The 23,701-nt window shown below is 45.9% G+C and overlaps 1 protein-coding gene across 6 annotated transcripts in view; it reads left to right on the top strand.

The window, feature by feature from the left end:
• Nucleotides 1-23,701, top strand: part of FIP1L1 (factor interacting with PAPOLA and CPSF1) — a 510,903-nt gene that overhangs the window by 59,744 nt on the left and 427,458 nt on the right. For all 6 annotated transcript variants that reach the window (XM_069201295.1, XM_069201279.1, XM_069201288.1 and 3 more), the window contains exon 3: nt 20,758-20,818. In XM_069201295.1, the coding sequence (XP_069057396.1) occupies nt 20,758-20,818 (61 nt within the window). The remainder of the gene's footprint in view (nt 1-20,757; nt 20,819-23,701) is intronic.

Here is a 23,701-nt window from a genome sequence, read left to right as displayed (position 1 = left end):
TGAAAACTAACAAAAACTTACCTCCCCCAGGAACTGTGAAAATTGCACTAAGTGTCCACTTTTAAAACAGCTTATTGTGTTTTATGTAAAAAGTATTCATGCTAGTGTAATGATTTAAAGTTCCTAATGTACTTACCTGCAATACCTTTCAAATGAGATATTACATGTAGAATTTGAACCTGTGGTTCTTAAAACAAACTAAGAAAAGATATTTTTCTATAACAAAACCTATTGGCTGGATTTGTCTCTGAGTGTGTGTTCCTCATTTATTGCCTGTGGGTATGTACAACAAATGCTTAACACTACTCCTTTGATAAGCCTACTGCTCGACCACACTACCACAAAATAGAGCATTAGTATGATCTCTTTTTGCCACTATCTTACCTCTAAGGGGAACCCTTGGACTCTGTGCATACTATTCCTTACTTTGAAATAGTGCATACAGAGCCAACTTCCTACATTGGTGGATCAGCGGTGGGGTACAAGACTTTGCATTTGCTGGACTACTCAGCCAATACCTGATCACACGACAAATTCCAAAAATTGTCATTAGAAATTGATTTTTGCAATTGGAAATTTTTCTAAATTCTTAAAAGACCTGCTAGGGCCTTGTGTAAGATCCTGTTTAGCATTTCTTTTAGAGTTTAAAAGTTTGGTAAAAGTTTGAATTAGATTCTAGAACTAGTTTTTAGTTTCTTAAAAAGTATTCCAACTTTTAGAAGCATAATGTCTAATACAGATGCGAATGTGGTGGTACTCGACACCACACCTTACCTCCATCTTAAGATGAGGGAGCTAAGGTCACTCTGTAAAATAAAGAAAATAGTAATGGGCCCCAGACCTTCCAAACTACAGCTCCAGGAGCTGTTGGCAGAGTTTGAAAAGGCCAACTCCTCTGAGGATGGCAACTCCGAGGATGATGATAGTGACTTGGAGGGTGATTCCCCCCTACCAGTCCTATCTAGGGAAGACTGCGCCTCTCAAGCCCTGACTCCACAAATCATAGTCAGAGATGCTGGTTCCCTCACAGGAGGGACCAACCTCTCTGAAATCACTGAGGATAACTCCAGTGAAGAGGACATCCAGTTAGCCAGGATGGCCAAAAGATTGGCTTTGGAAAGACAGATCCTAGCCATAGAAAGGGAAAGACAAGAGATGGGCCTAGGACCCATCAATGGTGGCAGCAACATAAATAGGGTCAGAGATTCTCCTGACATGTTGAAAATCCCTAAAGGGATTGTAACTAAATATGAAGATGGTGATGACATCACCAAATGGTTCACAGCTTTTGAGAGGGCTTGTGTAACCAGAAAAGTGAACAAATCTCACTGGGGTGCTCTCCTTTGGGAAATGTTCACAGGAAAGTGTAGGGATAGACTCCTCACACTCTCTGGAAAAGATGCAGAATCTTATGACCTCATGAAGGGTACCCTGATTGAGGGCTTTGGATTCTCCACTGAGGAGTATAGGATTAGATTCAGGGGGGCTCAAAAATCCTCGAGCCAGACCTGGGTTGACTTTGTAGACTACTCAGTAAAAACACTAGATGGTTGGATTCAAGGCAGTGGTGTAAGTAATTATGATGGGCTGTACAATTTATTTGTGAAAGAACACCTATTAAGTAATTGTTTCAATGATAAACTGCATCAGCATCTGGTAGACCTAGGACCAATTTCTCCCCAAGAATTGGGAAAGAAGGCGGACCATTGGGTCAAGACTAGGGTGTCCAAAACTTCCACAGGGGGTGACCAAAAGAAAGGGGTCACAAAACCTCCCCAGGGGAAAGGTGGTGAGACAGCCAAAAACAAAAATAGTAAAGAGTCTTCTACAGGCCCCCAAAAACCTGCACAGGAGGGTGGGCCCAGAGCCTCTTTACAAAACAATTCTGGGTACAAGGGTGATCCCAAAAAGGCCTGGTGTCGTAGCTGTAGTCAGTCTGGACACCAAACTGGAGACAAGGCCTGTCCCAAGAAAGATGCCACTTCTAACTCCACTCCAGCTAAAACTGGAATGGCCAGTCTCCAAGTGGGATCAACAGTGTGCCCAGAGCAAATCAGGTGTCACACTGAAGCTACATTAGTCTCTGAGGGTGGGGTGGATTTAGCCACACTGGCTGCCTGGCCCCCTAACATGCAAAAATACAGGCAGCAGCTCTTAATTAATGGGACAAGTGTAGAGGGCCTGAGGGATACAGGTGCCAGTGTCACTATGGTGATAGAGAAACTGGTTTCCCCTGGCCAATACCTGGCTGGACAAACTTATCCAGTCACCAACGCTGACAATCAGACTAAAGTACATCCCATGGCTATGGTAACTTTAGAGTGGGGAGGGGTCAATGGCCTGCAACAGGTGGTGGTCTCCTCAAATATCCCAGTAGACTGTTTGCTTGGAAATGACCTGGAGTCCTCAGCATGGGCTGAGGTAGAACTGAAAACCCATGCAGCCATGCTGGGTATCCCTGAACTGGTGTGTGTCAAAACAAGGGCACAGTGCAAGGCACAGGGTGAAAAAGTAGAGCTGGACTCTGGAAGAAAGGCCCAGCCTACCAAGAGAAAAGGAAAGTCAGCTGGGAAACCAGCTGCAACACAACAAGAAAAAGAGAGCCTCTCTTCTCAGGAAGAAGTTCTGCCCTCTGAGGGAACTGAGCCTATGGAGCTGGAACCTTACCAGGTTGAGCTCTTGGGCCCAGGGGGACCCTCAAGGGAGGAGTTGTGTAAGGGACAAGCAACCTGTCCCTCTCTTGAAGGCCTTAGGCAGCAAGCTGCGGAAGAGTCCAAAGGCAAGAAAAATGGAACACATAGGGTCTATTGGGAAGATGGACTCCTGTACACTGAGTCAAGAGATCCCAAGCCTGGTGCCACTAGGAGAGTGGTAGTGCCTCAGGGGTTCAGAGAGTTTATTCTGACCTTAGCCCATGATATTCCCCTTGCTGGGCATTTGGGACAAACCAAGACGTGGGAGAGGTTAGTCAACCACTTCTACTGGCCCAACATGTCCCAGGTGGTTAAGGAGTTTTGCACCTCCTGTCCCACCTGTCAAGCCAGTGGTAAGACAGGTGGACATCCAAAGGCCCCCCTCATTCCACTTCCAGTGGTGGGGGTCCCCTTTGAAAGAGTGGGTGTGGACATAGTGGGTCCACTGGAACCTCCCACAGCCTCAGGAAATATGTACATCCTAGTAGTAGTGGATCATGCTACTAGGTATCCTGAAGCTATTCCCCTTAGGTCGACTACTGCCCCTGCAGTAGCCAAGGCCCTCATTGGTATCTTTACCAGAATGGGCTTCCCTAAGGAGTTGGTGTCTGACAGAGGTACCAACTTCATGTCAGCATACCTAAAACACATGTGGAATGAATGTGGAGTGACTTATAAATTCACTACACCATATCATCCACAAACTAATGGCCTTGTTGAGAGATTCAACAAGACATTAAAGGGCATGATCATGGGGCTCCCAGAAAAACTCAAAAGGAGATGGGATGTCCTCCTGCCATGTCTGCTTTTCGCTTACAGAGAGGTGCCTCAGAAGGGAGTAGGGTTCTCACCCTTTGAACTTCTGTTTGGCCACCCTGTAAGGGGACCACTAGCTCTTGTGAAAGAAGGCTGGGAGAGACCTCTTCATGAGCCTAAACAAGATATAGTGGACTATCTACTTGGCCTTCGCTCAAGGATGGCAGAGTACATGGAAAAGGCAAGCAAAAACCTTGAGGCCAGCCAACAGCTCCAGAAGTGTTGGTATGACCAAAAGGCTGCACTGGTTGAATTTCAACCAGGGCAGAAAGTATGGGTTTTGGAGCCTGTGGCTCCCAGGGCACTTCAGGACAAATCGAGTGGCCCTTACCCAATCCTGGAAAAGAAGAGTCAGGTCACCTACCTGGTGGACCTAGGCACAAGCAGGAGCCCCAAGAGGGTGATCCATGTAAACCGCCTAAAACTCTTCCATGACAGGGCTGATGTGAATCTGTTGATGGTAACAGATGAGGACCAGGAAGCTGAGAGTGAGCCTCTCCCTGATCTCCTCTCATCAGACCCTAAAGATGGCTCAGTGGATGTAGTGATCTATTCAGACACCCTCTCTGGCCAACAGCAAGCTGACTGTAGGAAGGTCCTACAACAGTTTGCTGAGCTCTTTTCCCTAACCCCTGGTCAGACACACCTGTGTACCCATGATGTGGACACAGGAGACAGCATGCCTGTCAAAAACAAAATCTTCAGACAGTCTGATCAAGTTAAGGAAAGCATCAAGGTGGAAGTCCACAAGATGCTGGAATTGGGAGTAATTGAGTACTCTGACCGCCCCTGGGCTAGCCCAGTGGTCTTAGTCCCCAAACCTCACACCAAAGAAGGAAAGAGAGAGATGAGGTTTTGTGTGGACTACAGAGGCCTTAATTCTGTCACCAAGACAGATGCCCATCCCATTCCTAGAGCTGATGAGCTGATTGACAAATTAGGTGCTGCCAAATTCTTAAGTACCTTTGACTTAACAGCAGGGTACTGGCAAATCAAAATGGCACCTGGAGCAAAAGAGAAAACAGCATTCTCCACACCTGATGGGCATTATCAGTTTACTGTTATGCCCTTTGGTTTAAAGAATGCCCCTGCCACCTTCCAAAGGTTGGTGAATCAAGTCCTTGCTGGGTTGGAGTCCTTTAGTGCAGCTTATCTTGATGATATTGCTGTCTTTAGCTCCAACTGGTAGGATCACCTGGTCCACCTGAAGAAGGTTTTGAAGGCTCTGGAATCTGCAGGACTCTCTATCAAGGCATCCAAATGCCAGATAGGGCAGGGAACTGTGGTTTACTTGGGACACCTTGTAGGTGGAGGCCAAGTTCGGCCACTCCAGCCTAAGATCCCGACTATTCTGGACTGGGCAGCTCCAAAAACCCAGACCCAAGTCAGGGCATTCCTTGGCTTGACTGGGTACTATAGGAGGTTTGTGAAGGGATATGGATCCATTGTGACAGCCCTCACAGAACTCACCTCCAAGAAAATGCCCAAGAAAGTAAACTGGACTGTAGAATGCCAACAGGCCTTTGACACCCTGAAACAAGCTATGTGCACAGCACCAGTTCTAAAAGCTCCAGATTACTCCAAGCAGTTCATTGTGCAAACAGATGCCTCTGAACATGGGATAGGGGCAGTTTTGTCCCAAACAAATGATGATGGCCTTGACCAGCCTGTTGCTTTCGTTAGCAGGAGGTTTCTCCCCAGGGAGCAGCGTTGGCGTGCCATTGAGAGGGAGGCCTTTGCTGTGGTTTGGTCCCTGAAGAAGCTGAGACCATACCTCTTTGGTACTCACTTCCTAGTTCAAACTGACCACAGACCTCTCAGATGGCTGATGCAAATGAAAGGTGAAAATCCAAAACTGTTGAGGTGGTCCATCTCCCTACAGGGAATGGACTTTATAGTGGAAAACAGACCTGGGACTGCCCATGCCAATGCAGATGGCCTTTCCAGGTTCTTCCACTTAGAAAATGAAGACTCTCTTGGGAAAGGTTAGTCTCATCCTCTTTCGTTTGGGGGGGGGGGGGGGGGGGTTGTGTAAGGAAGTGCCTCCTTGGCATGGTTACCCCCTGACTTTTTGCCTTTGCTGATGCTATGTTTTGAATTGAAAGTGTGCTGAGGCCTGCTAACCAGGCCCCAGCACCAGTGTTCTTTCCCTAACCTGTACTTTTGATTCCACATTTGGCACACCCTGGCATCCAGGTAAGTCCCTTGTAACTGGTACCCCTGGTACCAAGGGCCCTGATGCCAGGGAAGGTCTCTAAGGGCTGCAGCATATCTTATGCCACCCCGGGGACCCCTCACTCAGCACAGACACACTGCTTACCAGCTTGTGTGTGCTGGTGAGAACAAAACGAGTAAGTCGACATGGCACTCCCCTCAGGGTGCCATGCCAACCTCACACTGCCTATGCAGCATAGATAAGTCACCCCTCTAGTAGGCCTGACAGCCCTAAGGCAGGGTGCACTATACCATAGGTGAGGGCACCAGTACATGAGTACTGTGCCCCTACAGTGTCTAAGCCAAACCTTAGACATTGTAAGTGCAGGGTAGCCATAAGAGTATATGGTCTTGGGAGTCTGTCAAACACGGACTCCACAGCACCATAATGGCTACACTGAAAACTGGGAAGTTTGGTATCAAACTTCTCAGCACAATAAATGCACACTGATGCCAGTGTACATTTTATTGTGAAATACACCCCAGAGGGCACCTTAGAGGTGCCCCCTGAAACCTTCACCGACTATCTGTGTAGGCTGACTGGTTCCAGCAGCCTGCCACAACCGAGACATGTTGCTGGCCCCATGGGGAGAGTGCCTTTGTCACTCTGAGGCCAGTAACAAAGCCTGCACTGGGTGGAAATGCTAACTCCTCCCCCAGACAGGAGCTGTCACACCTGGCGGTGAGCCTCAAAGGCTCACCCCTTTGTGCCAGCACCGCAGGACACTCCAGTTAGTGAAGTTGCCCGCCCCCTCCGGCCACGGCCCCCACTTTTGGCGGCAAGGCCGGAGAAAATAATGAGAATAACAAGGAGGAGTCACTGGCCAGTCAGGACAGCCCCTAAGGTGTCTTGAGCTGAAGTGACTCTAACTTTTAGAAATCCTCCATCTTGCAGAGAGAAGGGGGTGCCCCGATTCCGGTCTGCCAGCAGGTAAGTACCCGTGTCTTCGGAGGGCAGACCAGGGGGGTTTTGTAGGGCACCGGGGGGGACACAAGTCAGCACAAAAAGTACACCCTCAGCAGCGCGGGGGCGGCCGGGTGCAGTGTGCAAACACGCGTCAGGTTTTCAATGAGAGATCAAGGGATCTCTTCAGCGTTGCAGGCAGGCAAGGGGGGGGCTCCTCGGGGTAGCCACCACCTGGACAAGGGAGAGGGCCTCCTGGGGGTCACTCCTGCACAGGAGTTCCGTTCCTTTAGGTGCTGGGGGCTGCGGGTGCAGGGTCTTTTCCAGCCGTCGGGAAATGGAGTTCAGGCAGTCGCGGTCAGGGGGAGCCTCAGGATTCCCTCTGCAGGCGTCGCTGTGGGGGCTTAGGGGGGACAACTTTGGTCTTGGAGTCGCCGTAGGGTCCTCCCTGAGGTGTTGGTTCTCCACCAGTCGAGTCGGGGTCGCCGGGTGCAGTGTTGCAAGTCTCACGCTTTTTGCGGGGAGTTGCAGGGGTCTTTAAATCTGCTCCTTGAAACAAAGTTGCAGTTCTTTTGGAGCAGTGCCGCTGTCCTCTGGAGTTTCTTGTCTTTCTTGAAGCAGGGCAGTCCTCAGAGGATTCAGAGGTTGCTGGTCCCTTGGAAAGCGTCGCTGGAGCAGGTTTCTTTGGAAGGCAGGAGGGGCTGTCCTGACTGGCCAGTGACTCCTCCTTGTTTTTCTCATTATCTCTCCTGGACTTGCTGCCAAAAGTGGGGGCTGTGTCCAGGGGGCGGGCATCTCCACTAGCTGGAGTGCCCTGGGGCATTGTAACACGAAGCTTGAGCCTTTGAAGCTCACTGCTAGGTGTTACAGTTCCTGCAGGGGGGAGGTGTGAAGCACCTCCACCCAGAGCAGGCTTTGTTTCTGTCCTCAGAGAGCACAAAGGCTCTCACCGCATGGGGTCAGAAACTTGTCTCTCAGCAGCAGGCTGGCACAGACCAGTCAGTCCTGCACTGAACAGTTGGGTAAAATACAGGGGGCATCTCTAAGATGCCCTCTGTGTGCATTTTTTAATAAATCCAACACTGGCATTAGTGTGGGTTTATTATTCTGAGAAGTTTGATACCAACCTTCCCAGTTTTCAGTGTAGCCATTATGGAGCTGTGGAGTTCGTGTTTGACAGACTCCCAGCCCATATACTCTTATGGCTACCCTGCACTTACAATGTCTAAGGTTTTGCTTAGACACTGTAGTGGCATAGTGCTCATGCACATATGCTCTCACCTGTGGTATAGTGCACCCTGCCTTAGGGCTGTAAGGCCTGCTAGAGGGGTGACTGACCTATGCCACAGGCAGTGTGAGGTTGGCATGGCACCCTGAGGGGAGTGCCATGTCGACTTAGTCATTTTCCCCCCACCAGCACACACAAGCTGGCAAGCAGTGTGTCTGTGCTGAGTGATGGGTCCCTAGGGTGGCATAAGACATGCTGCAGCCCCTGCATCAGGGCTCTTGGTACCAGGGGTACCAGTCACAAGGGACTTGCCTAGGTGCCAGGGTTGTGCCAATTGTGGAAACAATGGTACATTTTAGGTGAAAGAACACAGGTGCTGGGGCCTGGTTCGCAGGGTCCCAGCACACTTCTCAGTCAAATCAGTATCAGGAAAAAGTGGGGGGCAACTGCAACAGGGAGCCATTTCTTTACACCCGCTCTTTAATACCTTTAAATATTACTATTTAGCAATTTGTCATGGGTAAACAAATGGCACTCCTATGAGTGTTTGGCCAACTCCTCCGCTTAATTCAGTTGTGTCTTTTTTTTTTTTTTAAGATCCCAGTGGACTCAGTCTGTAATTGTACAGTTACAGCATCAAAACTTTTATGTGTGTCACGTCATTTTCATCTTCTGCAGTTAATCACACACTTATTTTCATAAGACATTCTTCTAAAGAAAATGGTAAGGGAATCCTCAATACAACTGTTCTCACTCTTAATATAGTTGTCTTTGGTTTGTTTTATTTTTTAATTGTTTATATTTGTATCATCACAATTGTATCTTGCTGTAAATCTCCTTGGTAATTAATCATTTACTGCCATAATTCTTCTTGGTAATAGACCATAATCAACCTTTTAATATCACAAATTTGGCATTTTTTAAAAAAACAACCAGGGCATCATGGATGGGCATGCATCATATTAGTTTGGGCACATCTGACAGTAGGAATGGAATCAACTTTCATGCATTAGACTAGTCCGTACCATTCATGTATGCATCAGTAATGACATGACCTTCAGCCTATAACTGCACAGGAAACCATTCAAACTGTGATTAACCCCCCGTCCCCCCCAAAAAACATCCCCCCACAAAACAGTCAGTTGCCTAACATATACTACATCAATGAGTACAAAAGGTTGTGTGTGGGCAAGCCTGCCACATATATGTGGGTAATATTAAGACGGGGAGCGGACTCAACCACCATTATCCAGAGCTTAAAACCAGCAGCACTGTGGCTATAAATCGAAACTGAAAAGAAACCTGTGTTAACACTCCCAGTAGGGGTACCACAGGCTCTCAAAGGGAAGTCTCTGAAGTCATGTCCAGCCCTCTAACCTGGTTCAGGAATCCCTGCTGTGCTCTCACCATCTCTATGAAACCCCTGCCTCTCTTGGCTTCACTAAACAGGGTGCTGCATATTTATCCAGCCCACTTAATGAGATAGCACTTCCATTGATCAGTTGCGGCTCACAGAGGCTTTTCATTTCATAGTGATAAGATGTTTTGCTAAAATCAAAACCAACTCTATAAATCTAGAGGTGACCTACTTCGTTGAACGTAGGAATAACTTCAGTAAGTATGTAATTGGGTAATACAGATAACATGGCGACCCACTTGCAGAGGGGCTCGACTCGGACTGTACACCCCAATGCGCGCGCGCGCACACTCACTCACTTCCTTAATTGCAGCTAAAATCGCCCCATCGAGTAGAAACTGCCCTGCAGGTAGATCAAAATCCTTAACTCCTCAAATGGTAACTGCATCCCATCACGAAAGAAGTCTCACACCTGTTCAACACCCACCCGTTGCCAGTCGCCCACCCCCTCCAATTGCTAGCATGGAGTAGTACTGCCAGTGCTTGCAGAGGGATGAGGAGCTCAGGTCCTGGTCTTATGCAAACAGTGGAGCCAGCAGTGCTTGGCCGTCTCCAGCAATCCCCAGTGGTGAGTCACCCAACTAATAGCCAGCAACCAATGGGTCAGTTCCTGGTACGTCTGGATAATGGCAGGCTCATCCTACTCCCCGGTTTGCCTAGCATGCAGCTTGGGTACTTTGGGTGCTCAAGTTTAGCCAACTCCACCCTGCGCCGGCCCCTTTTCCATATTAACTCAGTGAGCAGGGTGTCAGTATCTCAGAAGATAGACCTCTTGGCCGCCTTCAACACCGTCTGTCACCACATTCTCCGCACACGCCTCTACGACGCTGGGATCCGCCACAAGGCCCTGGACTGGATCACATCCTTCCTCTCCGGTAGAACTCAGACAGTCCGCCTCCCTTCTTTCCTGTCTGAAGCCACCAAGACCATCTTCGGCGTTCCCCAAGGATCCTCTCTCAGCCCAACTCTTCAACGTCTACATGGCTCCGCTCGCCAACATTGTCCGATCTTACAATCTCAACATAGTTTCCTATGCAGACGACACCCAGCTGATCTTCTCGCTCACCAAGGACCCCGCCACCGCAAAAACCAACCGCCATGACGGACTGCATGCCATCGCCAACTGGATGGAGAAGAGCCGCCTCAAAGTGAGCTCGGACAAGACTGAGATCCTCCTCATCGACTCCAACCGCTCCACATGGGCCGACTCCTGGTGGCTAGCCACCCTAGGAACTGCACCAACACCCACCACCAACGCACGCAACCTAGGTTCACCCTAGACTCATTGCTCACCATAACCCAGCAAGTCCACGCCGTCTCATCTTCTTGCTTCGCAAGATCTTCAGATGGATCCCCACCAAAACCAGAAGGACGGTCACCCACGCCCTCGTCAGCAGCAGACTGGACTATGGCAATGCACTGTACGTGGGAACAACGGCCAAGCTCCAGAAGAAACTTTAACGAATACAGATTGCCTCCGCACGCTTCATCCTCAACATCCCATGCCACGACCACATCTCAGCCCACCTCCGAGATTTACAGTGACTTCCCGTCAACAAGCGGATCACCTTCAAGCTCCTCATCCACACCCACAAAGCCCTCCACAACGGAGGCCCTTTCTGCCTCAACGAGCGACTCACCTTCCACGCTCCCATCAGTCAACTCCGCTCCGCCAACCTTGCCCTCTCCACCGTTCCTCGCATCCATCGAACTACAGCCGGCAGCAGATCCTTCTCCCACCTCTCCGCCAAGACCTGGAACTCCTCCTTCGTTCACCTACGACAGACCCAGGACCTCCTGACCTTCAGGTAATGCCTCAAGTCTTGGTTATTCGAGCAGTAGCAATATTCCACCAATCCCCCCGCGCCTTGAGACCCTAGCGGGTGTGTAGCGTGCTTTACAAAAGATTGATTGATTGATTGAAGTTACTTCTGAGGACAGTCACCGGCAGTGCAGCAAAATAATATAACCGCCTTGGCAGGGCCACCATTTTAGCAACTGCAATGCACCCCGCCACCATCAGTGGCAGTGTTTTCCAAAACCTAGCCCCCACTTTCAATGCAGCCACTGCTGTCCCTATATTTCCCTCCAGAAGGTCCCGGTGTACATGGTATGTACCCCTCTCCCTCTCCCCAAATATTTTGTAGAGACTGGCACCCTCTGGAGTTCCACCAGAAGCAGGGGCCGGGCCCCTTGCATCCGCACCAGAAACAGACTGGTGTTTTAGCAATTGATATGGAGTTCCACATGTCCCCTGAGCTATCCCAACAAGTGAGTCGCCTTCACCAAGTCAGTTAAGTGTTGTTTTGTTTTTTTTGTTCTTGTTTTAAAAGAGCAACTTGTCTGCCTACAAATCAATATGATGCCATGTCCCATGGTACAGCATGCAGTCGAAATCTAGCCCATTTGTGACTTAATAAGCAAGGTGTTCCATTGCCAGCACAAATAGTGATCACGGCAGACGCCCCTGCCGGGTCCCTGACCCGTCGCATATGTAGCAGGGATTATCCTCCCGGTTTTAACCTGTGCTGTGGCATCCGAGTACAATAGTTTAGTCCAAGCCACAAAGCCCCTCCCCAGATTTATTGCCCCCATCACTGCATAAAGATATACCTTCACTGTCTTCTCATTGTCCAGTGCCATAGCTATACTGTCGTCCTCTGTACATAACCCATCCTGCAGTATGTACAGCAGTGTATGAATATTGAGTGGGTGTGTCTGCCAAATATAAAGCCTGCCTGGTCTCTATGGCTCAGTTTAGTCATATGTGGCAGTAAGTGGGTTGCGAGCACCCAAGTCAGGATTTTATAGTTGACATTCAGCCTTCATGTCATAGTGGGGTGTCCAGTCTTAACCAATGTCCCCCTCGAACTGCAGCAAGGAACTAAACTCAACAGGCAGCCCATCTGAGCTTGGGACCCTCCATCTGGTCATCGCCTTTATCAGTGGCCTAATTTCCTGTACAGTGATAGCAAAAACCCAAGGCCTCTGCCTCCTTCAAGGTCATGGAGGACAACTGCAAATTATCAAAGGTCCAGAACTCCCTGCTGTCCATCTCTGAGGACCCCAGCATACAGGTCAGTATAATATTGTCAAAACTGCTTGTTAATGTCACTCCTCCTTGAATCCACTTCGAGTTTAGATATGAGACTCTTTCTAAGAGGGATTAGCCAGCCAAGCCAACAATGTACCTGACTTCCGTCAATCAGCATATGTCCTGGTTATATGCTCCTAATAATCAATACATCAGAGTTTCTCTGTGCTCAACTAATATCTTTGGAATCAAGCTTGGATTGATGAAGCACACAGTTCTCGGTTTGTGGCTTCTCAATTTCCCTAAGGGTCTTCTCCTGTGTCTCTGCTTCTTGCACCATCTCCTCCAAGCACTGACCTCTGATTACTGTTTTCAACATATACCGTTCTGCTAGCGGTGAGGATGCAACTTGTGTATTTTCTGCAAAATAATGCCTAACCCTTCTTCAGTATTCTGCAGGAAGGTCTGGTCAACGACTCCACCTCTGGTCTCCAGGTGGGTATACAGGAACGTGTTGTAGTCTGTGCCATGGACAACACAAGGGGATTGTGATAGGACGCAGTTCTGGACAAATATTTCCCACTTGCAATTTATATATGTACATCAGGAGTGCACAGGAAGGTGTCAAGATGGAAATGTAGCTCATGGAGACCAGAATAAAGAGAATAATACCTGTCATCGGGGTGCGCAACCCTTCATGTGTGCAAGAGTCCCGAGTGCTCCTGCCACGCTCTACATTTCTGTGCATCTGCAAAACTGAGGAATTGTGCAGTGGCAGTTTGGACCTATTGAGCACTGGATCTGCCACAGTTAAAATCTCCCTCAGCAACACAGCAAGAACATTCAACAGTTCATCAAAAAAAGATCCAAATTGGGAGTGTAAATGTTAACAAAGGTGACAACCCTCCACCCCTCATCCGATCATTAATCACCACATATTGTCCAGCATTACCTTTCACCTCACCCAGGACCTTGAAGGGGACCTCTGGGCATGCCTAAACAAGAACTCCCCTCGCAAAGGCAGAGAAAGCAGTACAAGATGACTGCTGCTCAGGGTTTAGGTCAGTTAAGTTGGTTTCCTGAAGGAGGGCAATGTGTATCCCTCTTCTTTTAATTCAAGACGGCACCGTATAGAGTTAAGACATATTACTGAAACCCTTAACATGCTAGGTTATTATCTTAAAATGCACCACTTCACCGATCCTGGTAGCAATTTCAACATCACGTGCAGCAGACCTCCATGGCCCCAACCCCCCCCCCCCCCCAGCACCACAAGCCACCTGAACAAAATTACCACTGATAGCCCATCCCCCTTAGACTCATTCCCGATACAAGCAGCAAGAGACAAAAGCCCCACTGTAGTCCACATGCCCAAGGCTAATACCAGGCCCCTCAGCCCCCCACACACAGCAGCTGCAGCCAACAACAGTCAGATAATTTCATCCGCTAACCTGTGGCAATTCTAAGACTTTGTCTATAGTGGAACTTGAAGCACGGTCAGAGTCTGTATCCTGCTGGTCTGGGTCTGCAGAATTGAAAGAGGGCCGTGCTCTGGTTTCAGTCACGTAGGCTGCCACCGTATTCCGATGAGCCTGTGCGCACGTTGATGCGTTCTGACTCCATGCTGACCTGTTTCTCGAGTAGCGATGCCTACCACTCTATGCCAGATTGCCATTCAGTGGGGACCCCTGTCCTGCGGTTTGATATCAATCCAGTCTCTCACTTCCTGAGGAGATGAGAAAAATGTGACCTCCCCCTCCCCCCCTTCTGTTAAAAGGCAGGGTTTTGCAGGGAACAACATAGCCTACTGGAGACCAGTTTGACAGAGGTGTTTCCTGGCCTCACCGAACAACTCACTGTTTCTGAACATCTCTAGTAAAATCAGGAAACACCATTATTCTTTGATTGTCCAACAACAGTTCGCTGCGGACAGGTGCCTGGTGTAACATGTGGTCCCAGTTCTAATAGTGCAGTAGCCTGGCCACACCAGTGTGTGGAGCCGCTCCAGTCCTTTAACCGTGTCTCCAGAAATAACATCATATTGCTTCCTTCAGGTCGCTCAGGTAAGCTGACCACATGCATATTATTTCTCCAGGCCCTGTTTGTTGCATCCTCAGCGCGGTGCTCCAACACCTTTGTTTGCAGGTCCAAAGAAGCCAGCTTCTCCTTCAGCGTTTCAAATTCTGCAAGATTTTCCCCAACACTTGTTAATTTGTCTAGACCCAAACCGCCATGTTAACTTAGATTATCGCACAGTAGTTCAAAAACCACTGCCTCCATCTTTTGTTCCAAAGACTTGTGTCCTTGATTGCCAGAAGGATAGTGTCCAGGGTGGTCGAGACTCCAATGACCAAGGGCATGATGGTCTCTGTCCGCTGCATCATTGTGGAAGGGAGTCTCCAAACTCTTGGAGACTCATTCAAAGTTCAGAGTCCGGAGTGCCTGCCCATGGCCGACGCAGGAAAGGCCAGGATGAACAGGACTGTTGTGCCCTCCCTTGGGGACATCACATTTGCAGTTTATTATTCCCTTCAGGGGTACTGTCAAAGAAACAGTGCGCCTCCTGATGCCCACTGGTCCTCCACAATATGGTCTCGCAGAAGATGTAGCAGCCTCCAAAGCACTGTCACTGGTCAGTCCAGTAGGCAAGGGCCTCAGCTGGAACCAACAGGCAGCAAGATGCTATGACCTGTTTCACATGGCAGATACCTGCAGTAGAAGCGCACTCAGTTGAGTCATATCGGCCCAAAACAGCACAGCCCACAGCATTGTCCCGTCTTACTCCTGCTTATGTTAGGTACCCAGATTTTCCCAGGGAGAATTAAGTCCTCAGCCCACATCCCCCCACCAGGGCACCACTCCAGCATCTCTGGCCCCTGCCATTGACATTCCACCAGTCCTCACTGTCTTGTTCTTCTCGGATGTGTGGAGGGATTTGGGGGTGGGGTTCTTGGGAATAGGTCGCCGCCAATTGCCACTGCATCTCCCAGCAGCAGCGGATCCAGCACTTGCCACCTCAGTAACTCTTTCCAGGTAAGGCTGCCAGGTGTCCAATTCGCCTCCTGATCACCAGGCGCCGCTTCTGCAAGTGTGAAGCCACAAGCAGCGTAAGGGCTGCCATCTTGCGGGCAAAGCCACGCAGCTACCTCTCTCTAAGATTCACACCTTTCCCCTGGATGGGCAGACACAAGTCCTCAATTTGTTTTAAAAAAAAAACTTTAAAAAAACGTGCTGGTGCCCAAAGCTTTCCTCTGAAACATGCGGATGTTGCAATTAAATGTGTGAGCAGGGAATATTGAGGCAGCATAATATTGAAGCCACCTCGGGCCTCTTTAATCCATTTAAAGCCACTCCCTGCACCTTCAGCTCGCTCTTGCAGCTTTCTCCCTGTGTGACACTTTTTTAAATTTCTCTTCCTCCAGGTGGACAGGGGATCATGATTGCAGTAGGATAGCAAATGATAGCCGGGGCACCACTGGGAGCTCTTCAAGCTGCGACTACCTCCATCAGCGTCAGGCCACACACCACCATGCACATGCCCCTTTATTACTGATATATGGATAAATGTTAAGGAACTTCTATGATTTGTGAGAGCACTGTCATGCTAAGTTACTTTTCGATATAGAATTACCTTAGAAGATGAAGGTCCTTTTGCTCTCTATTCCAAGTATTGCTTTGGTGATCCTAGGGGGGGGTTGAGCATAACCATAATATTTGTTTTTATTGCAAAATAAGGGTAATTTGCTTACACTAGGTAAAGATGCCTTGTCTTCCTGTCAGTCACAAGCTACACTTAAGAAATACATTACGGAATTATACAGTAATCAGATGGGAGTAACAGTAAGATCTTCCATTTCCAAAGAAGAGATTGAGTTTGTGGACTTCACCCAGTACATCGAAAAAAATGAGTCATTCATATACACAGATTCCTGCGTAATTGACATCCTGCTTAAACACTGGTCATTACTAACTCACAACCCACAATTACAAGAGAGAATTCGACCATATCCCCAGATAAGTTTAAAAAAAGCACCTAACTTGAGGCAAAATCTGTTGTTCATTCGTCAGTGACAAGAGAAGGAAAACAAGCATCTTTTTGGACAAACCTAAAGGGTTCTTCCCATGTAGAAATTTCTCGGTCTCCAAACTCAGTAAGAGCAAAATCACTGAATGTATAATAAATGGCCACGAACAACAGATCAAAGAAATTGGTTCATTGTGACAGCACCTGTGGTGTACAGTATTGTATGTCCATGCAACAAATACCACATCAGCAGTACCATCAGACCGCTTGAACACAGGATCCAAAAACATTACCAGAACATCCAGAAATCATACAAAAATTGCCATTAGTTGAACACTGTTTAAAAAAAAAATCATTTGCACCAACGAACATTCACTTTTCATGGAATTGAGAGTGAAAAGAAAAATCCAAGAGGATGCGACCAGGAACTGTCACTCCTGAAGGGAGGTAGTGAACGAATAAAAAAATTTGGCGCAGTCAAGCAGGGACTCAACAATAATGTTGTATTACACAATTGACTACTTTAAGACAAAATATAGTCTCAAAGGAGGAATCCTATAGACGTGGAATCATCCTGAAAAGATCATGAGATAGTTTGTACCTCCAGTTGTCCTCAGGTGGCATCCTATACTGAAGGCTGGAATTTGATTTCTTGAAGCTCTGCGTGGACATGACCAATGAGCAAATTATACTTGACCTGTACATGGCAACACCTTACCCATAAGGAGGTATTATCTGTATCCTATGACTTCTGTAGGATAATCTGTTATGCTTTGATTGCTAAAGACACAATTACTGAAACAAAAATATGTGGATGATGCACAGACCAGTAATCAATTACTTATTAAATATGACTATTTAATACTATTAGCCTACAAGCACATATTCATAATGAATGTCATTTTCCGAACAATTAATCACACATTTAATACTTCCTATTAATTATGTACTTTGCATTAGCACTGTGTATGGTAAAGACCACATGCAGCTCTCACTTGATCTATGCAAAAACTGTGTAGGTTAAAACGTGTTGCAACATTAATCACATACAGACCAGTAATGACTAGATACTATAAATATGTGTTCTCACCAATAACGCCTCCCAACGAACACAACCGACGCTAGGCACATCGTAAAACAATATCACTTTAAAACATACATTTGAATGTAGTAGTCTGTAGGCTAAGACAATATGCAGTCTTATCATACCACAGTAAAACTATGTAGCCAATTCTATATTCCTAAATGTAAGAGAAGAGGTAGCCAATTCTAGTAAGTTCCAAACATACCTTGTATTATACTTCTTAAATTGCCCTCCATTCAAAGATGAGGTTCTCCATTTTGATTAGGAAAGTTCTAGCAATTTCTACCAAATACCTAAAACTTGACACTTCTTGCGGTTCTGAGATAGTGCCTGTCATTTTGGGCATTTACATGACACCAGTGAAGGACTACACTTCTGTATTCTCCCAAGAATGCCCCATATAGACTTCTGTTTGGTAAATGCACCTCAGTATGTTATTTCCATAAATTATATAGCGCTAATTTAGCACATCTATGGTTAACAAAATATGTACTAAGTATGACACAAATGTGTTTTTGCCGTTAAAAGCTGGCTCCTGCCCTTTTGTGTGCTCACAAATGATTGCCATCAACAAAGGGCTGCGCCTCCATATTACAAAATGGTGCCTGCGAAGGACGACTTACATGAAAAATACACAGAACATGGACCACAGAAACTGGTGCTAAAGAGGGCATTTTGATAAAAGATTAAAGTCCAGCCATCTTCAATAGTGAACTTAAAGAAAGAAAGAAAAAAAAACTCTTTGTAAACAATTTTGGATGATAGCTACTCTGGGAAACTTTTCTGCTGGCTCTAAAAGTAAAACCCATTGAAGATTACATTTCAGTATGAGTCACTAGTCTGATGGGAATTCTAACCATGGAGACCTAAATACGAAGCACTAATCATGATTTGTGTATAATACTATCTAATCCATTTTACAGTTTCTAAAACTGATATATTATCAGGATAAGGCATCTTGTATTTAGTGTAAGTAATTGTCTTAAGTAAATTAAACTTATTTTGCATTAAAAACGTATGTTATACTCATTCTCTTAGATCACCACAGGACAATTAAAAGCATTACTTTAAATAATGAGCACAAGTACTTTCATGTTCTAGGGTTCCTGTATGCAAAATCTTAACTTAGTCAGCATGCTAGTGCTCTCACAAATAGGGGATTCCTATAGCATTTATCCATACATCAGTAATTGAATGGGCGTGTTCATGCAAACTTAATTAGCACTATTTCACCCTCACACAAGGATGAGTAATAAGGAACACGAGTATGAAACCTTCACAGCTTGCTGGCTTCTTACCTACAGTGTGTGACACTTCACACTAAGGTTTTTAATATTATCAAGTAAGCCTTCAAATACATACTTTGTTGATTTCAGCTTTGAGAAAGCCCCCCAGTCCACAAGCCACTTAGGGGGGCAAAATGTCTGTTGGCTGTATTTTATATATTACCAAGGAAAATTACATCAGTACTTAATTCATTACCAAGGAGAAATACAGCCAAAAATGCATTTGTGATGATAAAATGTATTTGATTTATCACCAATGAGAAAAAGGACAGCACTTGATTCATTACCAATGAGATGTAGGACAAGAAACCACTTTGTGATGATAAAAATATGAAAAATTAAGATAACAAATAAAACATAAGCCAGAGACAAACATATTTGTGAAGTGTGTGAACCATTGAATTGATTTTCTTTAGAAGCACTTCTCTTTTATGAAATTTAAATACATTTGTGATAAGCTGCAGAAAATGGAAATTACATGCAATACATAAACGTTGTGATGCTATAAATGTACAATTACAGGCAGCGTTCATTGGGATTTTACTAAAAACACATTCATCTTTGGATGTACACACTTACTATAGTAGAATAATATGCAGTACAATTGAGATCAGACTGTGTCCCATGTAAAGTAGCCATTAGCTTTTCAAGTTTAGTTAGGGGTACGATAGCATCTTCATGTTAGAAAGGTTTACCACCAAGTGACTCAACTGCAAGTACTAGAGTCGGTAAGCCTCCTCTTCCCTAAACATTTTTATCTGCCCACCAGAAACATGTTGCTCAGCATGAAACAGCCCCCCTTCCTCCGTGTACTAAAGGACCTCTCTCCCCATTGACTGCAAGAGGTGGGTTCAAAGTTAATGTAGGGTGCATAGGGTGATGTGAAGATAGTCTCCCTTGTTTTGTGAGGCGGTTCTAGTGTGACCGCAGACAGATAAAAGTTTTGTGACCTCTCATGTTTCCAAAGCCAGGCCCTCTCCACAAAAAAAAGTTTTTTTCTTAGTCCTGTGCTAATTGCTCTAAAGTGGGAACGTGGTGGCTTGGTAGTATTTAATAGTGGTTATACAAACCAGTCGCCATTCAGATATGGGTGCCACGAGGATCTTCTTGTTCACTCAATCCCGCTTTTCAGCTCATATGAGCTGAAAAACCTGTTATCTCTTGATCCATAGTCTGAAGAGAGTCTGCAATTCCTTAAACAGATCAAAATGGCAACATATTCATTTTTATTATGATAATGTGGCCGATCCAGGAGATGGAGTAAGAACTGCACTTTGCCAGGTCTGTCACAGTCAGCAGCTTCAAGAATGGTCAGTCTGCTTCCCTCTGTCCCCTTATGGTTTTGTTAGTATGACAGTGTATTGTATAGAGGACCTCATCCATCTGAGGAGATTCTCCTTCTGAGGGACTCTGCATTATCCAGAAGGATTAATATGTTCACGATCTCCAACTTTCCTTTGTTAACTTTGAGGCTGGATGGATTTGATGGTCTTCCAGAGTGCTGGCATTAAGGTTTCCAGCTCCATAATGGGCAGTAGGTCATCATCAAATAAGCTAACGTTATGTTCTATCTCACCAAACCAAGCAACCTCTATTCTTGGACATTCCAGCATCATTACTGTAAAACGCTCCATTATCAAGACAAATGGAACTCTGCGACCAGGGCAGTCCTGTCTAGTGGCTCGTTGTAATATTTGAGTTTGTTTTTAAACTTCTGGTGCATAGTGCAGATGCAGTCACCTCAGGTGCATTAGCTGATCCACAACCTTCAATTAAAGTATAACTCATTCAAAGCCTGTGATCAGCTGTATTTATTCAGTAAGTGAAAATTTTCCAAGTAATTCAAGTTATAAGATGGATGTGAAAATGTTGTTTTGCTCATCGCTACTGCTTTTCCGTTCTTTTAGTGAACATGAAAATGGGAAAACTGGGGCAAATGCAAATAGCATTTAGCATTTCTATGATGTTTTTGTCTGATTAGGATGAGCAATAAATTAATGTATTTTAAGAGTTCAAATAGCTTAAGATATGACATCTAACAGAACCATTTTTTTCAGTGCACAGCCAGCACCACCCTCTGAATTAGAAAGGACTGCTGAAAATGGAATATCAAAGCCGGTAATGTAGACCAACTTTAATATATATTTAATATATATTGAATAAAGGCGTACGTTTATAGTTTTAGTGTGTAAATTTTCCTTTACCTGTTTTTCTACCTTACCTAGTAGAAATGAGGCATGTCCTTGAGCATACATATTCCAGTCAAGCTTAGAGATCCAGATCAATTTAAAACTGACTAACAGTTGTTTGGTAACTAAACATAAATACTGCCAAAATAATTTTTAGCTTCGGACAACAAAGCTTGTATGCAGATTCTATTTGAGTATTAAATAAAGAATAGTGACCTAATGTTTAACAAATTTGGAGGATGTGACACTAGTTGTTCATATAATTATACCAGGAGATAAAAAGAGGTTGTCAATAAAAGAAAAGCACTAAGGAAAGGAAACAAAAAATGATCAGTGCAAGAGGTAATGTGAAGTGCAAGAGGTTTGGGTATGAGGTGGTACGTGGCGAAAGGGTGTTTAACCTACTCCTTTCCAGTCATCCTTTTTTACACTCTTGTCTATCCGTGGGGTAGGGTGGAGGTGGACGCATGGTGTGGGGTTTTATAGTGTGGGCAACTCTTTGGAAAAGTACTCAGAATTACTACTATGTATGTTCTTTGGTTGTTGCTTTGATTACATTTCCATGGCTACCCCTGGGGTGGGGGGGTGGACTCAGTGCATGGGTTTTATAGTATGGTAATCTATTACTTTACGTTAAAAACACCTTAGACATTTACTTTTAAAAAAACAACAAAGGTTAAAGTGATGTTATAAAGTAAGATGAAGATGTTGCAACATAGCATTCTAAAATAAAAAAAATACTGAAATTTACCAACTATAGTTAACCGAAGTAACTGTAACTCGTGCTTTGAAGTAACTATAACTCGCTTCCTCACACATTACCCCAGGGAGGTGGTGGTCCCCAGGGTGGTGGTCTCAATGAGCCTCAGAAGGGGGGCCCTGTGTGACCCTTGATTTTTTTTTTTTCTTTTTAAATTTAAAAGAATGTCCCCAGGACCTGGACCAACAGGGCCTTTTTCCTAACCAAGCGCAGGAGCCCGCTCTTTTAAAATTTTTGCTGGATCGCGGATCTGCCGCAGCTTTGCCGTGGCGATGTTCTTCTGGGACGCCAGCACCAGAGCTACCTATCCTGGCCCCTTTTTTTTTTTTTGTTTACTCAAGGATTCAACTGAAGCAGAATCCCAAGATGGCTGCCAACACTTCATTGTTAAAATGTTGGCAGCCAGTCAGATCTCAGCACGAGATTCGAACGGTTTGAGCAGCCTTTGCGTCCCTATATACAAATTTTTATTTTCTTTAATGTATCAAACTACTGAACAGATTTACACAAAATAAAAAAAGGGAACTTTCTGGACCAAGAACTACCTTTCTGCCAATTTTGGTATAATTCCATCCAGCGGTTCAGATTGTAGTCCTGCTCCAAAACAAAACCCTTATGGGAATTAACAAATTAACAAGGGCAAAACATGTTTTGAGGAGACTCCTTCTTTTTTTTTTTTTTTGGGCCCCTGCTTGATTGATCACCTGAAACATTCCACACAGCAGCTGAAGTGAGCGTCTAATTATTTTGGGAAATTTTGTGAAGTTTCATCAACCAATGCCAAAGATTTAGGCACGGCAAAAAAAGCTTTTTCTATAGAAACCAAGTCCTAACTATAACTACCTACTGGCAATCGCCACTAGGAAATATTAGATATGGATATGGATATAGATATAGATATAGATATACACACACACACACACACACCACAGTAGGAAGTTCTAGTTCAGACCACTTTTTTTTTTCATACACGGAGTGCTTTTTGTTTTGCCAATGACTTTGCCGCTGTTCGATGAATGTTGACGAAAATTTCAAAACTTCTACTTCATTCCCTTTAGCTGGTGTCTTGACAGTTGCGGGGTGATCTGTCAAGCGAGAGCTGAGAAAGAGGGGGGGAGGGTCCCAAAACATGTTCCTCATTCTATGTCTATTGGATTTGTTAAAATTTTGAACACTACAGCGTGAACAGCTGACCGGAATTACACCAAATTTGACAGAGCTACAGGGATGTAGAATTCCTATCGCCCGACGCCCGGGACATCTTGTTTGGGGTCAAGGGCAACAAGTTTTCATGTTTACTTTGTCCTTGGGATAAGTAGGCCCAACCCTCTACAGCACAAACCCTTTGGCTGCCAGTTTACAGAGAATAGAACTCTCTGCAGTTGCGGTAATGTGTTTCCAAAAGATAATGATGTTCGAACTTGTATGTTCGATGGCATCTGTCGCTGTAGATACGCATGTTCTGCAATAGCTCGCCATCTGGTGTTGGGCCGGAGTGTTACAAGTTGTTTTTCTTCGAAGAAGTCTTTCGAGTCACGGGACCGAGTGACTCCTCCTTTTGTCTCCATTGCGCATGGGCGTCGACTCCATCTTCGATTGTTTTTTTTTCCGCCATCGGGTTCGGACGTGTTCCTGTCGCTCCGAGTTTCGGAACGGAAAATTAGCTAATTTCGGAAGATTTTCGTCGGTATTGTTGCGTTCGGGATCGGCGTACTTAGATTTCACACCGCATCGAAGATCGAAGAGCTCCGGTGCCCTTCGGGGTAGTTTTTCGATCCTCCGTCGGGGCCTGGTCGGCCCGACCGCGTGCTGAACAACGCCGATGGAACGGACCCCGTTTCGTTTCTGCCCCAAATGCCACAATAAATACCCCTACACAGACCAACACTTGGTCTGCAACCTGTGCCTGTCACCTGAGCACAGCGAAGACACCTGCGAGGCCTGTCGTGCGTTCCGGTCCCGAAAAACACTCCGAGACCGTCGAGCCAGAAGACTTCAAATGGCGTCCGCACCGACAGCCCAACGGGAGTTCGAGGAACAGGAAGAAGAAGG

This window comes from Pleurodeles waltl, chromosome 1_2 (assembly GCF_031143425.1).
Source record: "Pleurodeles waltl isolate 20211129_DDA chromosome 1_2, aPleWal1.hap1.20221129, whole genome shotgun sequence".
Classification (NCBI taxonomy): domain Eukaryota; kingdom Metazoa; phylum Chordata; class Amphibia; order Caudata; family Salamandridae; genus Pleurodeles; species Pleurodeles waltl.
Note: the sequence above shows the minus strand (reverse complement) of the source record. Positions and strands in the feature narration are given on the sequence as shown.